At 40.7% G+C, this 15,802-nt stretch overlaps 1 protein-coding gene across 3 annotated transcripts in view; it reads right to left on the reverse strand.

Moving 5' to 3' along the window:
* Positions 1-1,392: 1,392 nt before the first annotated feature.
* PHKA2 (phosphorylase kinase regulatory subunit alpha 2) overlaps positions 1,393-15,802 on the reverse strand; it is a 62,110-nt gene continuing 47,700 nt past the window's right edge. For all 3 annotated transcript variants that reach the window (XM_063126431.1, XM_063126432.1, XM_063126430.1), the window contains 5 exons: positions 14,877-14,930; positions 10,726-10,899; positions 7,338-7,391; positions 2,186-2,386; positions 1,393-1,585 (listed from right to left, as the gene is read on the reverse strand). In XM_063126431.1, the coding sequence (XP_062982501.1) occupies positions 1,412-1,585; positions 2,186-2,386; positions 7,338-7,391; positions 10,726-10,899; positions 14,877-14,930 (657 nt within the window). In that variant the 3' untranslated portion in view covers positions 1,393-1,411. The remainder of the gene's footprint in view (positions 1,586-2,185; positions 2,387-7,337; positions 7,392-10,725; positions 10,900-14,876; positions 14,931-15,802) is intronic.

The following is a 15,802-nucleotide window of genomic DNA, read 5'->3' on the forward strand; positions in this document are numbered from 1 at the left end:
ACAGAGAAGCATGGTTAAGCTAACCACGGAGCCCTCAGTGTTGTCTGAACGGGCCCAAAGTCTTAGGTTTTCACCATGTGCATGTGATATGTAGAGTCTGTTTTAATTGTGTTAAGTTAGCACAAAAGTTCTGCCTTTACTGATGGTTAGTGTGTTCTTTCTCCTCAAATAAAAATCAGGTGGAATTCTGAGGAAAAGGGGGGAAAGAAAGAGGTTGAGTTGGGAGTTCTGTCACAGTTGTACTCTTTTTATTCACTGGAGTGCTTGTGGGTTGATTTGTTCATATCTCCCTGAACTGGAGTCTAACATGTACACAAATCACTGTGATTGGCCACACCTTTCAAGCACGTATACACCATGTGAATATGTAGTGGAAAAAATAATGGCACTAGAAATGTATTTTAAAATGTCATATATCCTAGTAGCTGATGTATTTTTTAATGTGTGGCATTTGGATTTTACTGATTCAGAAGTCTCAAATGAAATTTTAATTTCTATTTTGTTTCCTGCTTGTTTCTAAGATGTAATCTTTTTAATTAAAGATTTCCAGTTTAAATTGCAGTAGCTCAGGCTGACTTTACTGGTGGTCCTCCTCTGTATTAGTGTGGAAGAATTATTATTCTCTATTATAAAAAGTATTGACCTCATTGGAAAAGTCATACTGCTGTGCTTACATTAAAACAACAGCATGAAAACTAAAAAGAATATAGGATATGTGTTTTCTCGGAGGATGGCAACAAGGGAGAGGGCCTTCTCAGTGGTGGCCCCCCGACTGTGGAATGATCTTCCCGATGAGGCTCGCCTGGCGCCAACATTGTTATCTTTTCAGCGCCAGGTCAAGACTTTTCTCTTTTCCCAGGCATTTAACAGAATATGCTGAGTTTCTTAACTGACTCCAGAATAATTGTTTTAAATGGATATTGTCTGTTTTTGTTTGTATTTTATGCTTTTTATGGTTTTAAATTTTGTATATTTCTTTTTAATGTTCACTGTTTTTAACTTTTGTAAACCACCCAGAGAGCTTCGGCTGTGGGGCGATATATAAATGTAATTAACAACAACAACAACAACAATAATAATTTCCAGAGGCACTTCTCTCTGTTACATTTAAGAATTCTCAGAAGCATCATCTCCCCCCACTTTTTTTTCTTTTTCTTTTTACCACTAAAACAACATTTAATTTCATGTATCTGAGTCTGAGCAGGTCCAGATTACCAGGCAGGGACAATGTCCACAATAATACCTTGTGCACTGCATCTGGGCCAATGTCCTCCCCGAAATGGTGAAATGATGCACAAAATGTTGAGGTAGCATGAGGGGAGATCTAGAGAAAATAAGCGGGGGAGTAGGATTCCGGAGAGCGTAGAGTGGGAAGAACATGTTTAAAATGGATTTTTGTATTTTAGGCAGTTTATTGCATCAGGCAACCTGTGCTTGGAAGAAATTCGTGCAGGTAACTTGCCACCGCTTTTGTGAGGTAAGTCATAGTTCCATAAGCACCGCTTGGGGCACTATCATAGAAAAAGTAGCAGATACCAGTGCCTAGGTCTTGTTCCAAGAAGCCATCAGTTGCTCCAAGGGATTTCTGGAAGAAAAAAAGGGAAAAGGGAGAGAGAGAGAGAGAAGTTTTGAAATTGGAATAGTACAAAACAATCTTCAGTAAGTTTGGGAAGCCACAACCTAGTCACAAATAGAAAAATAGGTATTTATGCACTCAGCAAATATGATGGTGTCCCCAAGGTCTGCTTCTGAATCAAGCTACTAGTTGCATATGGAGGCAACTCTAGATTTCAACATTGTCCCAAGAGGAAGAGCTGGCTTTAGAGACAGGTATCTGTCAAGGCCCACACCCTAGCAGGGGGCTACACTGCCTACTCTTTTAGCCCCTCAACTATCTGTTGCCACCTATTTACCTAACTTCTTCAAAGGAGCGAGCAGTGAGAGGTGCAAGGGGAAGGAGCATCAGCCCCCACTCACCTTGCCCTCTTGCTCCAGGAGGTGATGTGGATTGGGCCCAGAAGGACAGGCAAGCAAATGGGCAGCAGCAATGAGAAGGTGTGGCTACCTAGGGAGGAGGAGTGTGCCCCACCTCCTGATAGCATCTTGGTGAAGGGCCTCCCAAACCCTGGAGCCAATGCTATCAGGAGGTCTATTTAGACCAGAGAAGACAATTCCACAGACATACCTGTTCCTGAAGGAAGAGATCATTTGCTATGTGCACTATCCGATCCACATGAATGATACCCCCAATGCTGTTCACCTCTATTTCTGACAGCAGTGTAAGTACAAGGATGGCCTCCACCAGCAGTTGCCTGTATTCTGGCTGGGGTACATGGTTCAGCACTGACTCTACATGGACAGCAAACTTGATTTCACAAGCAGTCATCTGCAATGATATAGCAGGGTTGGTGCCACAAAGATAAACCAAATAGATAAGCAAGAGAACTAACCAAACTGAGCATATAAAACCTTTACACATGGTGAAGGGAAGGAGACCTCTGGCAGTCAAAGTTAAATGCTGCATAGTCTCATTTAAAATGGATGGTTGTGACACTGAAGACTTGATTTATTGTTTGATACATTTATATGCCACCTTTCCTCCATTTTATCCTCACAACAACCCTATGAGGTAGGTTAGGCTGAGAGCCAGTGACTGGCCCAGTGTCACCCAGTGAGCTTTGTGCACGAGTGGGGACTTGAACCCAGATCTCCTCATTCCCAGTCCAACACTCCAGCCTCCAGAAAGGTAATAATTACACACACACACTCGCAGACCTGAACCTTTAGCCGCCGTCCCCCACCTCCAATGTTATGCTCACAATGTGGGATCCACTCTAGCACGGATCTTTCTTGTAGTCCCAGGGTAATGTGGGAAGTCCTAGCCCTTAGGGTTTACATGAGATGCCCACTCTACATCTCCATGCCAGTAGGCCAGGGGGTAAGCAATATGGGGCCCATGAGCACCAATGCACTCCAAGCACCTTTCTTGGTGCCAACCAAGGTGTCCCACTCCCACTTTTTTTTAAAAAACAACAACAACACATTTTCTTATGTGCAGTTGGGATTGCTGTGAAACAGGATTCTGTTGGTGCTGAGGGTTCAAATGTTGCTTATTGTATTGGGGCTTAGACTCCATCTCTGTCTCGTACTCAGTCTTTCTGGCAGGTTACTAGTCCTTTGCCACATCTCTCATGGAAGCCCATTTTGCGGTAGTGCCCAGGACAGTTCCTCAAATTGCCCAATGTGCCTGTAGCCCCCAAAGGCTGCCTATTTATTTATTTATTTATTAAATTTATTAAATTTATATACTGCTCCATAGCCGAAGCTCTCTGGGCGGTTTACAAAAGTTAAAAACAGTGAAAATTAAAAAAAAGTATACAAAATTTAAAACTATCAAAAATATAAAAATAACAGTATCCATTTAAATAACAACAGTTCTGGGGTCCCTATAATGTGGGAAGGACTGCATTGTGGAAGATTCCATACTGCAAGTGAAACATAAAAAGTGGGGAAAGGCATTCAGGGCAACCGGGATGTGCAATTTCACCAGGGAACTATGAATATTTAAGAAGAGGTCTTCGATTAATTTACAGGCCTTATGTTTACAGAGAAAGGGAGGGAAAACAACATCAAAGTATTACAGTTTTCTTCAAAAATAAATAGAAAACCACTTGCTGCAGAGATGTGGGAGATGTGTTGCTCTCAAAGAACAATCTTATCACTGCAGGCAAAGGCGAGCAACCTAACTTGTGCTGGCAAAAATGCTCAGCTGTCACACGGAATCATTTAGTCTCAGGAGAACTTGGGCTTATTAAGTTTGATTCCTGTTATGCAACAAAATTGGATATTGTCAAGTTCTGACAGGCCTGTTAAAAAAACCCAGTTCTTCTAAATCTCTTCTGATAGTGAAAATAATATCATCTCCACACAAATTACATTATTAAAAGACAGAAAAATGACGGAGTGCACTTTCTCTCTTTGCTGGTACCCTCAAGAAGAAAGATTATATATGAGGTATGTATATCGAACTTGTGGTGCAGTGGTTAGAGTGCCAATTTGTTATGAATTAATCATCTCTATGTATAAATGCATGGGACCAAGGTTCTGAGCTATGACATGCTGGAAGTTCCAAGCTATGAGAAGAATGTTGTGTGGCTAAGTAACAGGATAGATAAACACAGCACGCAGATACATGTGAATACTGCTTCAGACCTATTTAGCCCAATGGCCAGCTGCTGCCCCCCCCCCCCCCAATCTGCTGGATTTACCTGAACGAGCGGGAGGCCGAGTGACTGGGGGAGGGGGGGAGTCCAATAGACTTCTTGCCAGCACACACAGAGGCCCCAGGGAAGTCCCACAGGGAAGTGGCTGGGACAGGGGAGTCCAATGGACTTACTGAGTGATCAGGATGGCAGCATCTAGGAATGAGTGAGGGAAGTGTGGCTGGGGGGAAAGAGTCCAATGGACTCCTGGTTGGCCTTGCACCAGGAAAACTATAGTTGTGTGTATAAAAAGAAATTAATGATACTGAGCAATAAAGTACTAGCATGCAAATGCTGCACAGATGAAGCTAGTAAATAAATAAATAAATAAATGGTATTGAAAGAGAAATTGATAGCCCTCAGAGAACCTTCTTCTCTGAGAAGCCTGATTTATATCCCAACAAGGAGCTGCTCACTCTGGGAACAAGGCATTTCCTCCCAACTGTAACTCTTTGTCTGGAGGAGAGACCCATGACTGCTTGGCTCTTACCCCACTCAGTAGGGTGGAAACTGGTGCAGGTGGGCAATCCTGGCTTTTGCACTTACAAGAACTACTAAAAACTGTTGCGGCTAGATCTCCTTATTGCATTTAATTACTGCATCTTGTGTGTGTTTTTCCCCAGTGGGTGTGTTGATCTTTTCCCTTCTCCGTCAGTCTCTTACCCCCCCCCCCCCCGCAACCTTCCAAATCAAAGGCAACAGAGCTCTAGCAGGCCCATGCCACCCAAACTTCATGTGTGCTTGTAACCCTAGGAAACCCCATGGAGGGAATCATGTCCTTTTCCCCTGGTGGAGCCAACTGCATTCTGCTGGAAGGCACTTCAGTCCTGCCAAAGATGGCATGTGTACCACCAGACTCCCATTTTCTAAAACTGCTGAGTGTTATGGGGAGGGTCCGTAGCTCAGTCCGGAGCGCATGCTTTGCATGCAGAAGGCCCCAGGTTCAAATCCCAGTATCTCCAGGTAGGGCTGGGATGGTGGTAGATCCTGCCTGAAACCCTGGAAAGCTGCTGCCCGTCAGTGTTGACAATACTGGGCTAAACGAACCCATGGTCTGACTCAGTATAAGGTTGCTTCCTATGGTCCTGTGGCAGAATCCCTGTCACTTTCTCTCCCAGCACTCTGGGAGTAAACACTGATCACTGTGGGTCTCTGCAGCAGTTACTTAGAGCCATTCCAGCCATGGTAAAAGTGGGATGGGAAGACAGTGGTACACAGCAAGTTTCAAATGAGGCAAGAAAACTGAAACTAAAAGAAATTCTGGTTGTGGGGGGAGTAAAACCCAACCTAAACTGAGCCAGTCCCCATCTAAGGAAGAGAGAAAAACTACTTGAATTTTGAATGGTGCTATTCAGTTCAAAAATGCACATGGACCAGAACCCTGGTCCCTGTTTAGCAGGCAGGGCTGCTCTGAGATACCTGGAAGACACTCTCCTTGGCGTCATTTGAAAACTCATCCTGTCTGAAAGCAAGAGGAGACACGAATCCCAGCAATAATGCCTGCCCTACCGTGGCACCACCGGAGATTTTTCCCCCCTGCCTTGTTTCTATGAACCCCTTGCACTAAACAGCCACCTGGTTCTAAGGCTCTAGAAGTCAACAACTGCATTTCCATTTTCCCTGTGACAAAAGCTGGAAAAATAAATCTTGTCTCTAAAATTAGAATGCCCCATTAAGCTGTAATTATGAACACTTGGCAAATGCAGAGCTGTTAACTCAGTGCCTATTGCTAATAATAGATACTCCCTCCCCTCGCACCCTTCGTTGTACTCAAGAAACAGCATACAGCTGGAATCAATGGCACAGGGCTATTTGATACCATGTCAGGAAAAGAACTGAACCCTTGCCCGTAACAAGAGCCCAGGGTTTAAAAACAAAAACACACCTGCGTGTCGGAAACCCTACTGTAACAGTAACTAATGTGTAGAAGAGGCACTATTCCCACCACATGATAAATTAAATCACGATTTGAAAAGATAAACATTTCCAGCAATGCTTCTTCATACTGTCCTCTGAAGTCAAATCATTTGTCAGAGATGGTAGTTATAACTACGGAGGCCCGTAGTTATACGACCTTGGAAGCCAAAATAAGCAATGCAAAGCTTTTAAACCAGCGGGTATTTGTTGGTGAAACACTATGCAAGCTTTTTTTCCAGCTTGCAAGGTAAAATAAAATGCAGAATAGCCTATAATGATCCGCAAAAGCTAGCAAGTTAATTAAGGAACGAAATATGCTCAGTCGCTATATGTAAACTAAGGCTGCAACCCCATGCATATTTATGCGGGAGTGAGAATTTCTAAGTAAACAGGCCTAAAGTTGGATTGTAAGGTTTAATCCTTTTTTTTTATTCAGAGCAAATTATTATTTTCTGCCTAATAAAGTGTGTTGTTCATCCCAAAAGAATGGATTTTATTTCACTAGCTAAAATGAGGACAAATAAAAAGGCACTGTCTTATTATTTTGAATTCAGCCTACCCACCACTAAACTTAATGGAGAAAATTCATAATGATTATAAATGGATTTGACATGTATTCACTGCACTTCCTTCTAGTGTATCTCGTTCTCTGCCACTTAGACTGCAACATTTCAAACGGTTAATATCTGAAAAGAGTTCAAGAGTTGTGACTGCTCTTTTAATAATAAATACATGATGGAGATCATGGTCAATAAAATACATCATGGAGGATATGGCTAACAATGGCTACTAGTCATGCTAATATATCTTTCCTTCAATATGCCTCTGTATACCAGTTACCGGGGAATCCGAATGAGAGGATGCTACTCCTTTCAGGTCCTAGTGGTGGGCTTTTCAGAGCCACTGGTTTGCTACTGTGTGAACAGAATGCTGAACTAGATAAGCCTTTGGTCTGATCCAGCATGGCTCTTCTAATGTTCTTAGAATGGCAGACTGTAGTGCTCAGAGACACTCTCTTTCTTTGCAAAGTTCCACAAGAAGAGCTCTAGTACTCAATACTAGTTTCGAGGTTGAATGTACAAGTTTTAACCCTCCACAAACTACACTGTGAATCCCCTATACACCAAGGCCCTATGATAAAACTAAGTAGTTGCTTACCTCCCTTGTCGTTGAAGACGGAAGGACATAGCCATCAATGGAAAGGCCATGACACTGTAACGAAAACATTATAATATTAAAAATAGAGCAAATAAACTAATTAAGGAAATTAGAAATTAAAGAAATCAATTATGGGAATTTGTTGGATTGGATGAAGGGAACACTGGTTTAAGTAGGTTCACCCTGGAACTGTTTTGTGATCCATGACAGATTTTAAAAACAAAACAAGTGTAACATTATTTTAGCACATCTGCCAAAGAAAATGTTTTCTTGCTAGAATAAGGAAAACATGGGATAATGATCTGGTCATGCTACTCTTTAGAACACATCAATGAAGAGTGTGGAAATAATTGCATAAGATCATAGCAAAAGGACATGCTAAAGTAGGTGGCAAATTAGTTATGAAATGCAACACTTTACAGAAAAATGTGAGCAAGAACCATCAATTTAGAACCATTTCCATGATTTCAGAAATGTGACAACTGTGCTTCTTCTAAGGCAGTGGCTTATACACACATTTGGAATTCTCTGTGTGAAGTATTCTCTATGGCAGGGAAAGCCAACCTCACATTTCGCCTCCAAAACAAAATTCATCTGCTCCTCAAAAGCGTTTTAATCAAACACTGGTTAAAAAGTAGACATTTTGTAAAAGCCCTAAGTAAATCCAGTACAGAGGAATCAAGATAGCACTACCCAGCAAAACTACCAAGAAACCGGGCAGTTTACAGAGCAAATTGTAAACAAGATACAAAGGAGCAGATATAGTTAAATATACAAAGTAAATTCATACAGAATTCAACTTGAACAAATTGACTGTCAAGCACAAAATGATTAATGCCATTTCAGTTGGTTTATAACGTTGCCATTCTGGGGGGTGGGCTCTTTTAAAGAGAAGGGGTCAAATGTACCCCAACAGCTCTGAAACAAAACTAACTTCTATGAAACTAAGCAAACATCTATCAGTATTCCACAATGCCATATTCCAAGAAGTGCTCAACCATTAAGAAGTTTGTATTGCCATGTGTGGTGTTTCAGGGCCCTCCCTCCTTAATTCAATGAAAAATCAATGTCTTTACTCTTACAGCTTTGGGGGTTCATTCTACCCGTCAAAATTACTGGGATAACTGAAAAACCACACACAGTGTGTGTGTGTGTGTGTGTGTGTGAGTGTTTTAAGCTTATAAGGCATTGTAACTGGACTTATTTAAGGCAAATGGCTATATGAAACTGCCACTAGGTTTTTGCTTACATATAGGAGCAAAATAGATAGCATAAGATAGGTATGGGGGGAATAGTGAAGAGAATAAAAGATTTTAAAAGACTGGCCTGATTTAAAAAAAATGGTTCTGTGGGCCTAGTCTGAGCCAGAACAATTTGAGAAGCGCTTGTTTAGATAGCAGAGGTATCTTTTGACTGAAAAAGAGAGAGTTTAAAGGAGGGAATAGTGAAGAGAATAAAAGATTAGAAAAGATTGGCCTGATAAAATATTGGTTCTGTGGGCATAGTCTGAGCCAGAATAAATTTTAGGAAGCCTGTTTAGATAACAGTCATCTTTTGACTGAAAAAGAGAGAGGTATATGAGAAAAAAGCTGGTGGTCAATACACCTTTTATAGATATGTTGCCAACCACAGGATACAGAGACAAGATGCTTCAGGAGAAGTTGGGGACTTTTTGAGAGAGAATTAGCTAACACATCAGTAAATGACATTTGTAGGAGGGAGGCATTCAAATTTTAGAGTAAATGAAGCTAGCCCACCTTATAATGACCAACCAGTAAATGTAAATGGTAATAATTACGAAGTATGGTGTTTGACATAGGGCTGGCATAGGACTTAAGGATATAAGAGGAAGTTTTACCTGATTGGCGAGGCCCTGCATTCTATTCAGATTCTAAGAATACTTCTTCTTGGAGATAAGGGACGGAGGGACAGAGCCTCTGCCGGGAGTTTTAATGTAAGTCTAACTCTTTCTTTCTATTTTCTGTATGAAAGGTGTATGTGAATGAATTCTTATAATAAAAATAACTTATTTCGTTCTAAACGGCTGTTTGTGTAGGTAATACAGATATGTGTATGTGAACTCTATACTTTACTGTGTGAAGACAGACACATTCCTAGCCCACTTCAAATTCTAGTAGACAGGAAATCGAAACCCGTCATAAATTCTAATTTCCGTCACTAGGAGTCAAAGTGACCCCATCAAATGCTTTTAAAATCTATTCCTTATGTCATGTCTACAGATGCTTAGCCTGTTCTGTCCATTTTGTGTGGAAAGGAGCATAGCAGATGAAAAAAACTGTTTTGTCAATTTCATGACAGACAAATTGCTCACTTTCCTTAACATCACCACAAACTATCAGAGGTCAATAGTACCTCAAGGAAATACAAAACCTTATACAAACCTGTATTTTTAAACAACTTTTTCATGTTATAACCTTAGTCGTGAGGCAGCAAAATTGGTTTTCCCCCATGATAGCTATCGTTTTGTACAAAACTTAATAGTTAAGCTTTTGGGGTCATTTCGGCCCCTACTGTGAGAATTACTAGTAGTGCTTCATGTATTTATTCATTACATTTCTATGCCCCCCCCCCAATAGCTGAAGCTCTCTGCATACTATAAGACTGATGAACAATTTGTGCCATTCAGTTGAAAATAACCAATAAATCAGCATATGTAATCCAAATCCACAAAGTACAGCATAAAATCCTGACTGCGTTGTGAAAAATATTATGATGCTGACAAATATTATGATGCTTACAAATGTAAGGCTGTGGTTGATACACTAACAGCCATACTTATAGGCTTCCAGATGAGCTATGACACCTGATAACTTTTTTCACCACAGTGATACTAGCCAGGGAATTAGCTAAGAAATAACTGACTCTGGTTGGCATATTGAGAAAACAAATCAGAAATTTGCCCATCATTTCCTATCATTATGCCTTAATCCAGATACAGGGACATCAGCATGGGTTTTGAAACAAAGCTGACAATTCTTATTCATGAGCCAAAAAATGGCAGTGATTATTTTTTCTTCAGTGCATATAGATGTAGCAATCTCAGACAGCAAATCCAAGCCTGAAGTCATTCATTATCATTAAAAGACTAAAGGATACAATCCTATGCATGTTTAGACGGAAAAAAAGGCCTACAACAGACTGCACCTTTAATGGATTTTATATGCTAAGTAAAAAGACAGAAGAAACTGTGGGAAGAAAATACAGGGGGGCTACAACCACAGCACCACCATTACCAGTAAAATTCCATGTTTGAGGCCAGGTAATTGCACATTAAAACTGTTGTCTGGGAGCATCCATAGTACACTTTAAAAGCTAGCCAAAACAGGCAATGTACAACACTACCTGCCTTCTAATGCTTCCAATTTACCTTCTGAAGGATCTTCCATACTTTTGGATAGAAACCCACAGGGACTCGGTTAATAGCACCATCCAGCCGCCTCCTGCGAAGCCACTGGCCTTGTCGATCTCCCCAACTAATACAGTGTCCACCAGATCCTGTAAGTGACGACGTACTGGTAGGAGAAGACGGGCTACTACATCTCTGAAGAAAACGGAAATTTCATTCAAAAGGTCAACAACGTTAGCCTTCAGCATCATCTATTTTGCTTCTCACAAGGGTAAATAGTGCTTGGGAAAGGCAAGGCGCGCTCTGTGGTGAGGAAGTGGCAGAAAGGATGAAGCACTCTGTTCCCCATGTCCTCAATGCTTCTCCATTGTACTTCCCCTTCCCAAAGTTGCCTTCCTTTTAAATGAAGTGTATTGGGGATCTCTTTGTTGGCCATTTCTAGTTAGCACCTAATGCCACAGATCCAGCAGTATAACCCACCCAGTACTGCTAACATTTCATTGAAAAGAGCTGGATTTCACATTAATGATCGTGAATTACAGACTATAAAGGGTAATGTATGTCTTTTAACCCTACATCTTTTCTGTTTCCATTTGAAAAAGAACCAACAACCTAAAAACAAAATTATGAGAAAAAAAGAGCAAAGTAATGCTTTTTCTTAGCAGATTGAAAAAACTTTTAAAATAGTAACCTTTGGAGGGGAAACTCATATACAAAATTGAATGGCACTCAGCTTAAAAATCCGCAACAATTGTTATCATGAGGCTAGAGTGAAGATACCAGGGACTCAAAATTCATTTTTTATCATAGACGCAGAAGCAAATCCCATGGCATTTGAATGTCCACCTATTATTATTTAATACTGTGGATTTGTCCAAATGGATCATAGGCTATAATCTAAATTTATTTATTTATTTATTTATTACATTTATATACCGCCCCACAGCCGAAGCTCTCTGGGCAGTTATGGTTACATTGGTAAAGGACCTGCCAAATTCAATGGATGTTAAGAATGATCTGCAGCTACTTTATAGCGGAGAGTGAACACGAGCCCTGAAAATCAATGAATGATAAAAATTGTTCTGCTTGAGCAACTGTACAGCTAGCAATTGCTAGGTAACTGGGGTGGGTGGGGGCAACAGCCTGCTGTAATAATGAAATTGAAGGATTGTGGAAACAGAACTAGAGGCCAATGCTTCAATCCTCTATGGTATTTCTTTTGATTTTGCATGGTAGCATCTTTATTAGCCTCCTCAGTGTTCTATATGACGGGAGTATTAGTTTTCTTTTTCTCCTCTTGCCCATACAGTGATTCCCTAGTAGGCTGCTGGTTATATGTAACGATCTTACTGTTTAATATAGGTGTTGACAGCCATTCCCCATGGTAAAAATGCTGATGAGTTTCCAACAATAAGAGCACAACCTCAAAATATAAATAATAAGAAGGTCCCTCTCTATACAATGGGCTTTCCTCCCTCCTAGTGTGTTCAGGATTGCAGCCAAGATCATTAGCTCATTGTGAATTGAGCATACATTAGTACCCATAACACAATTAGTCTATACAGCTTTACAGAAATTGAATCTTGACTAGGAGTTTATTAATGAATTGAACCAGTTTTAAGCAATCAATCTTATTTTAATTAATCTATAACTAAACAACACTAGTTTAGGTATTCCAAATCCAGGCTCCACCAGACAAAAAAAATATCATAAAATATCCCAAACCAATAAATTCATCTAGTTAGTTCATTCCCCTCAGAAATCTTTTGTGAAATACCTACCAATATCTTTCCTCGTGTAATTGTGGTAATTACATTATGGTAAACATTTATGATGTTAATAGTATTTACCAAACTCATGTGATAGACAATTACTTAGATCAAAAATTGACTCCTAACTTATATTCCACATAATTATTTCCATATGGATGCATATAATATTGTCTTTTCTCAGATGTTTGACACAGAATTCTGAAATATATATATATCAAACTACAGTAGACTGACAAAGGATAAAGTTCAATTCAAGAGGCAGCTGGACTACCATCTGTCAGGGATGCTTTAGGGTGGATTCCTGCATTGAGCAGGGGGTTGGACTCGATGGCCTTGTAGGCCCCTTCCAACTCCGCTGTTCTATGATTCTACACTCCAGTTTAATTACTACTTAGCCTCTAGGCCTACTCAGGTCTTATGCCTGAACAGGGTATACCAACATATATCAGCGACCTTCCTGCCTTGAGCAGGGTGGGGCTTCTATCCGCATTCACTTACAGTAGTAGAAACAGGGTTTCCGATTACGAGGATGGGAGGTATTTATTCAGGTATTATTTGTGTTTAAGCAAATGCAAGCCTCTTTCGGACCTTCTTCCTCAACACAAGAAAGTGAGGGACTGAAGGCACAGGCCCAACAATGAAGGGACACTGTGGATAGGGTCAATGCACATAACCCCATGCCTCTTACACACATAGGTATACCCTGTTCAGGCCTGAACTTGGCTTCGGATTAGGCCAGAATAGCTGCATGGAAACTTTTTGCTAGGGCAACGAGTAGCATTCAGTAGCATTCTGGAGTCACATACATAAGGCCATGACACTGACCAAACTGCCCCACCGAAAAGACCATTCCACCTGGAGTAGTTTGGTCATTTACCCTCCTGCCAAATGGCACAGCGTTGCAGTTTTATGTGATCTCTATGGACTTCATGATGTGCACATAAGGGAGCCCTTTATGAGATGCATTTTTCACTTCTACCCTCAGCCAGACTATATAGTGAGGATTAGTTTGGACTAGTACAGTTCTCTTGTCTCTGGGTACTTTTCAAAAGCCAGACATTTTGAAATCTGTAAACATCCTATGAAAGATCTCTAGCAGGTCATGGGTGACTTCTTTTTTTAACATTCACTGCAAAAAATGTTTAAAAATTGAATTGCTGATCTATTTTAAGTTCCATTAAATGCAGGATTAAAAGGGGAGTTTTCCCTTTGCGGTATTAATTCAATAGTCATTTGCATTGCGAAAGGTCTGGGATGTTGAATGAGTCAGGCTGTATTCCATTCAGCAGAGCTGACATTTAGTCACAGCATGGTTCAGTGGAAGTGCCAACACTGAAGCAATTAGTGTATCTCTTCTGTGGCGTTCTGTCGTCTGTGCCTACAACGATAAGGTTCCTTCCACAAATAAATCATTGCCAATGAATTATGGATCCTGATAACGAGTGTGTAATGCAGCATAGTTCTCTCACACAGCTATTTAAGAGGAGAGAGCAAGATAGTTACAGTCAAAATAAATGAAACACAGGATATACTCAAGTGGAATTCAATATACTATACAGAAGGCCAGGATCCTTCCTTCTTTCTTAAAAGGCCTTTTTAACAGGCCAAGTATCTAGTTCTCAAGACTGTAGATAAAATCCTCAAAATCTGTGTTATGAGCTTCTCCTAAAGGCTTTCTATCCCAGAAGAGATTTTAGTTAGCTGCTGCTGTTCTTGGCTTAATTTACTGACTGTGCATATATCTTTAGATGTAGGTGTATAACACTGTGACTTTTTTTGAGCTTTCAGAGGCAACACTCAGGCTTTTGTGGTAGCTGGATCCTGCCTGAGAAACTTTTGTTTTGTTATGGAAAGAGCAGTGTGTGTGTTTGGCGTGTGTGCGTGTGTGTACATGCATGACAGAGAGAGAGAAAGAAAGAGAGAGAGAATCTTCTGCTTTCATGCTACTAATCCTTGGGGTTATCCAATGAAATTGTTTGGTCAATATGCATATATGCATAGGTATCCATGTGCATACTTATGCATATATTTATAATATATAATAGATATTTATAATAGTTAGATATTTTTTTATAACATAGGGTGCTTGCAGACTAAGCTTTTATCATGTAACCTCCCTGTCTCAGTCCTGGAATTCTATGGGAGGTGGTGTCCATTGGAGATGTCTTCCACCCTCTCGTGTTTTCCCAACACATCTTTCCCTTAAGGAAAAAGGACAGAATAATTGCACAATCTCTTTTAATTGGTATTGCTAGCAGCTATCTGTCTGGAAGTACCCTCAGCTTGTAAGAGACAATTCAAAATAAAAAGCTCTTTAATACAGGAGAGATGAAGCAAATGGAGTTTAGGCCCTACCAAAAGGAAGAAAGGGGGATTTTAAGATTCTGAATGAGTGTTTACCATGGACCTGGAAGAGTGCATGCTGCTGGATGTGGAATGGCCCCCATAGAAGAACTACAAAACAGAAATACAAAACAATGGGAAAAATCAGTAAATCAACACAAGGAAACAAACAAAATGATAAATGCAAGAAAAACAAATACAAAAACAACAACAAATGTGCCCAAAGTCCTCATTTGTTGAAATCTGTGATAAAGTTATTGACAATTTCTGTTGGTTCCCAATCTGTGCCTGAATGAAAATATTCGAGGCTCTTACAAAAATGTGCAGAAGTTCCATGTTTTGCAGCCAACGTTGTTACACGGAGTACTGGCCTCCAGATAACGGAGAACAATGAAGGAAATATAAATATAGGCTTTCACTCAGGGGGGCAGAACCTCAGGTCCAGGGGCCTCCCTCCTTACGTGCCATGTTTCTCTGAGATCACTGCCCCTGAGTTCTAATAGAATAGAAACTCAGGGGCCAAATTCAGCCCGCCTGTCATCCCAATATGGCCCTCTGGGTTTTCTGAGGTAGCCATGCTAACTTCCATTGGGCCCAACCCATTTCCTCCAAGCAAACCATCATTTGGTGTTTTCCCCAGCTTCTACAAAATTAAAATGCCCGTCTTACTGGCAGTAGGTGCTTTAAGGTAAAATATCCTGGTATTTTTGGCCTCTCCCCTTTTGCCTTCAGTCCCGCCCACTGCTGGAATGCAGCCCCCAAGAGCTTCTCTGAAATGGAATTCGGCCCTTGGACTTAGTGAGGTTCTGCACACCTGCTTTAATGCATAACACATGATGAAGTGCTGTTATGAGTACCTCAGCCTCCTTCCATGCCATGAAGCTGTAATGCCAATGAGATGCAAAACATACTAAGCAGTGGTAAACTACAGAGACAACATTCCAAGAGCATGACAAATGTGTGTGAATTGCTTTAACCATGAC

Source organism: Elgaria multicarinata, chromosome 5 (genome assembly GCF_023053635.1).
Source record: "Elgaria multicarinata webbii isolate HBS135686 ecotype San Diego chromosome 5, rElgMul1.1.pri, whole genome shotgun sequence".
In the NCBI taxonomy this organism is placed as follows: Eukaryota; Metazoa; Chordata; class Lepidosauria; order Squamata; family Anguidae; genus Elgaria; species Elgaria multicarinata.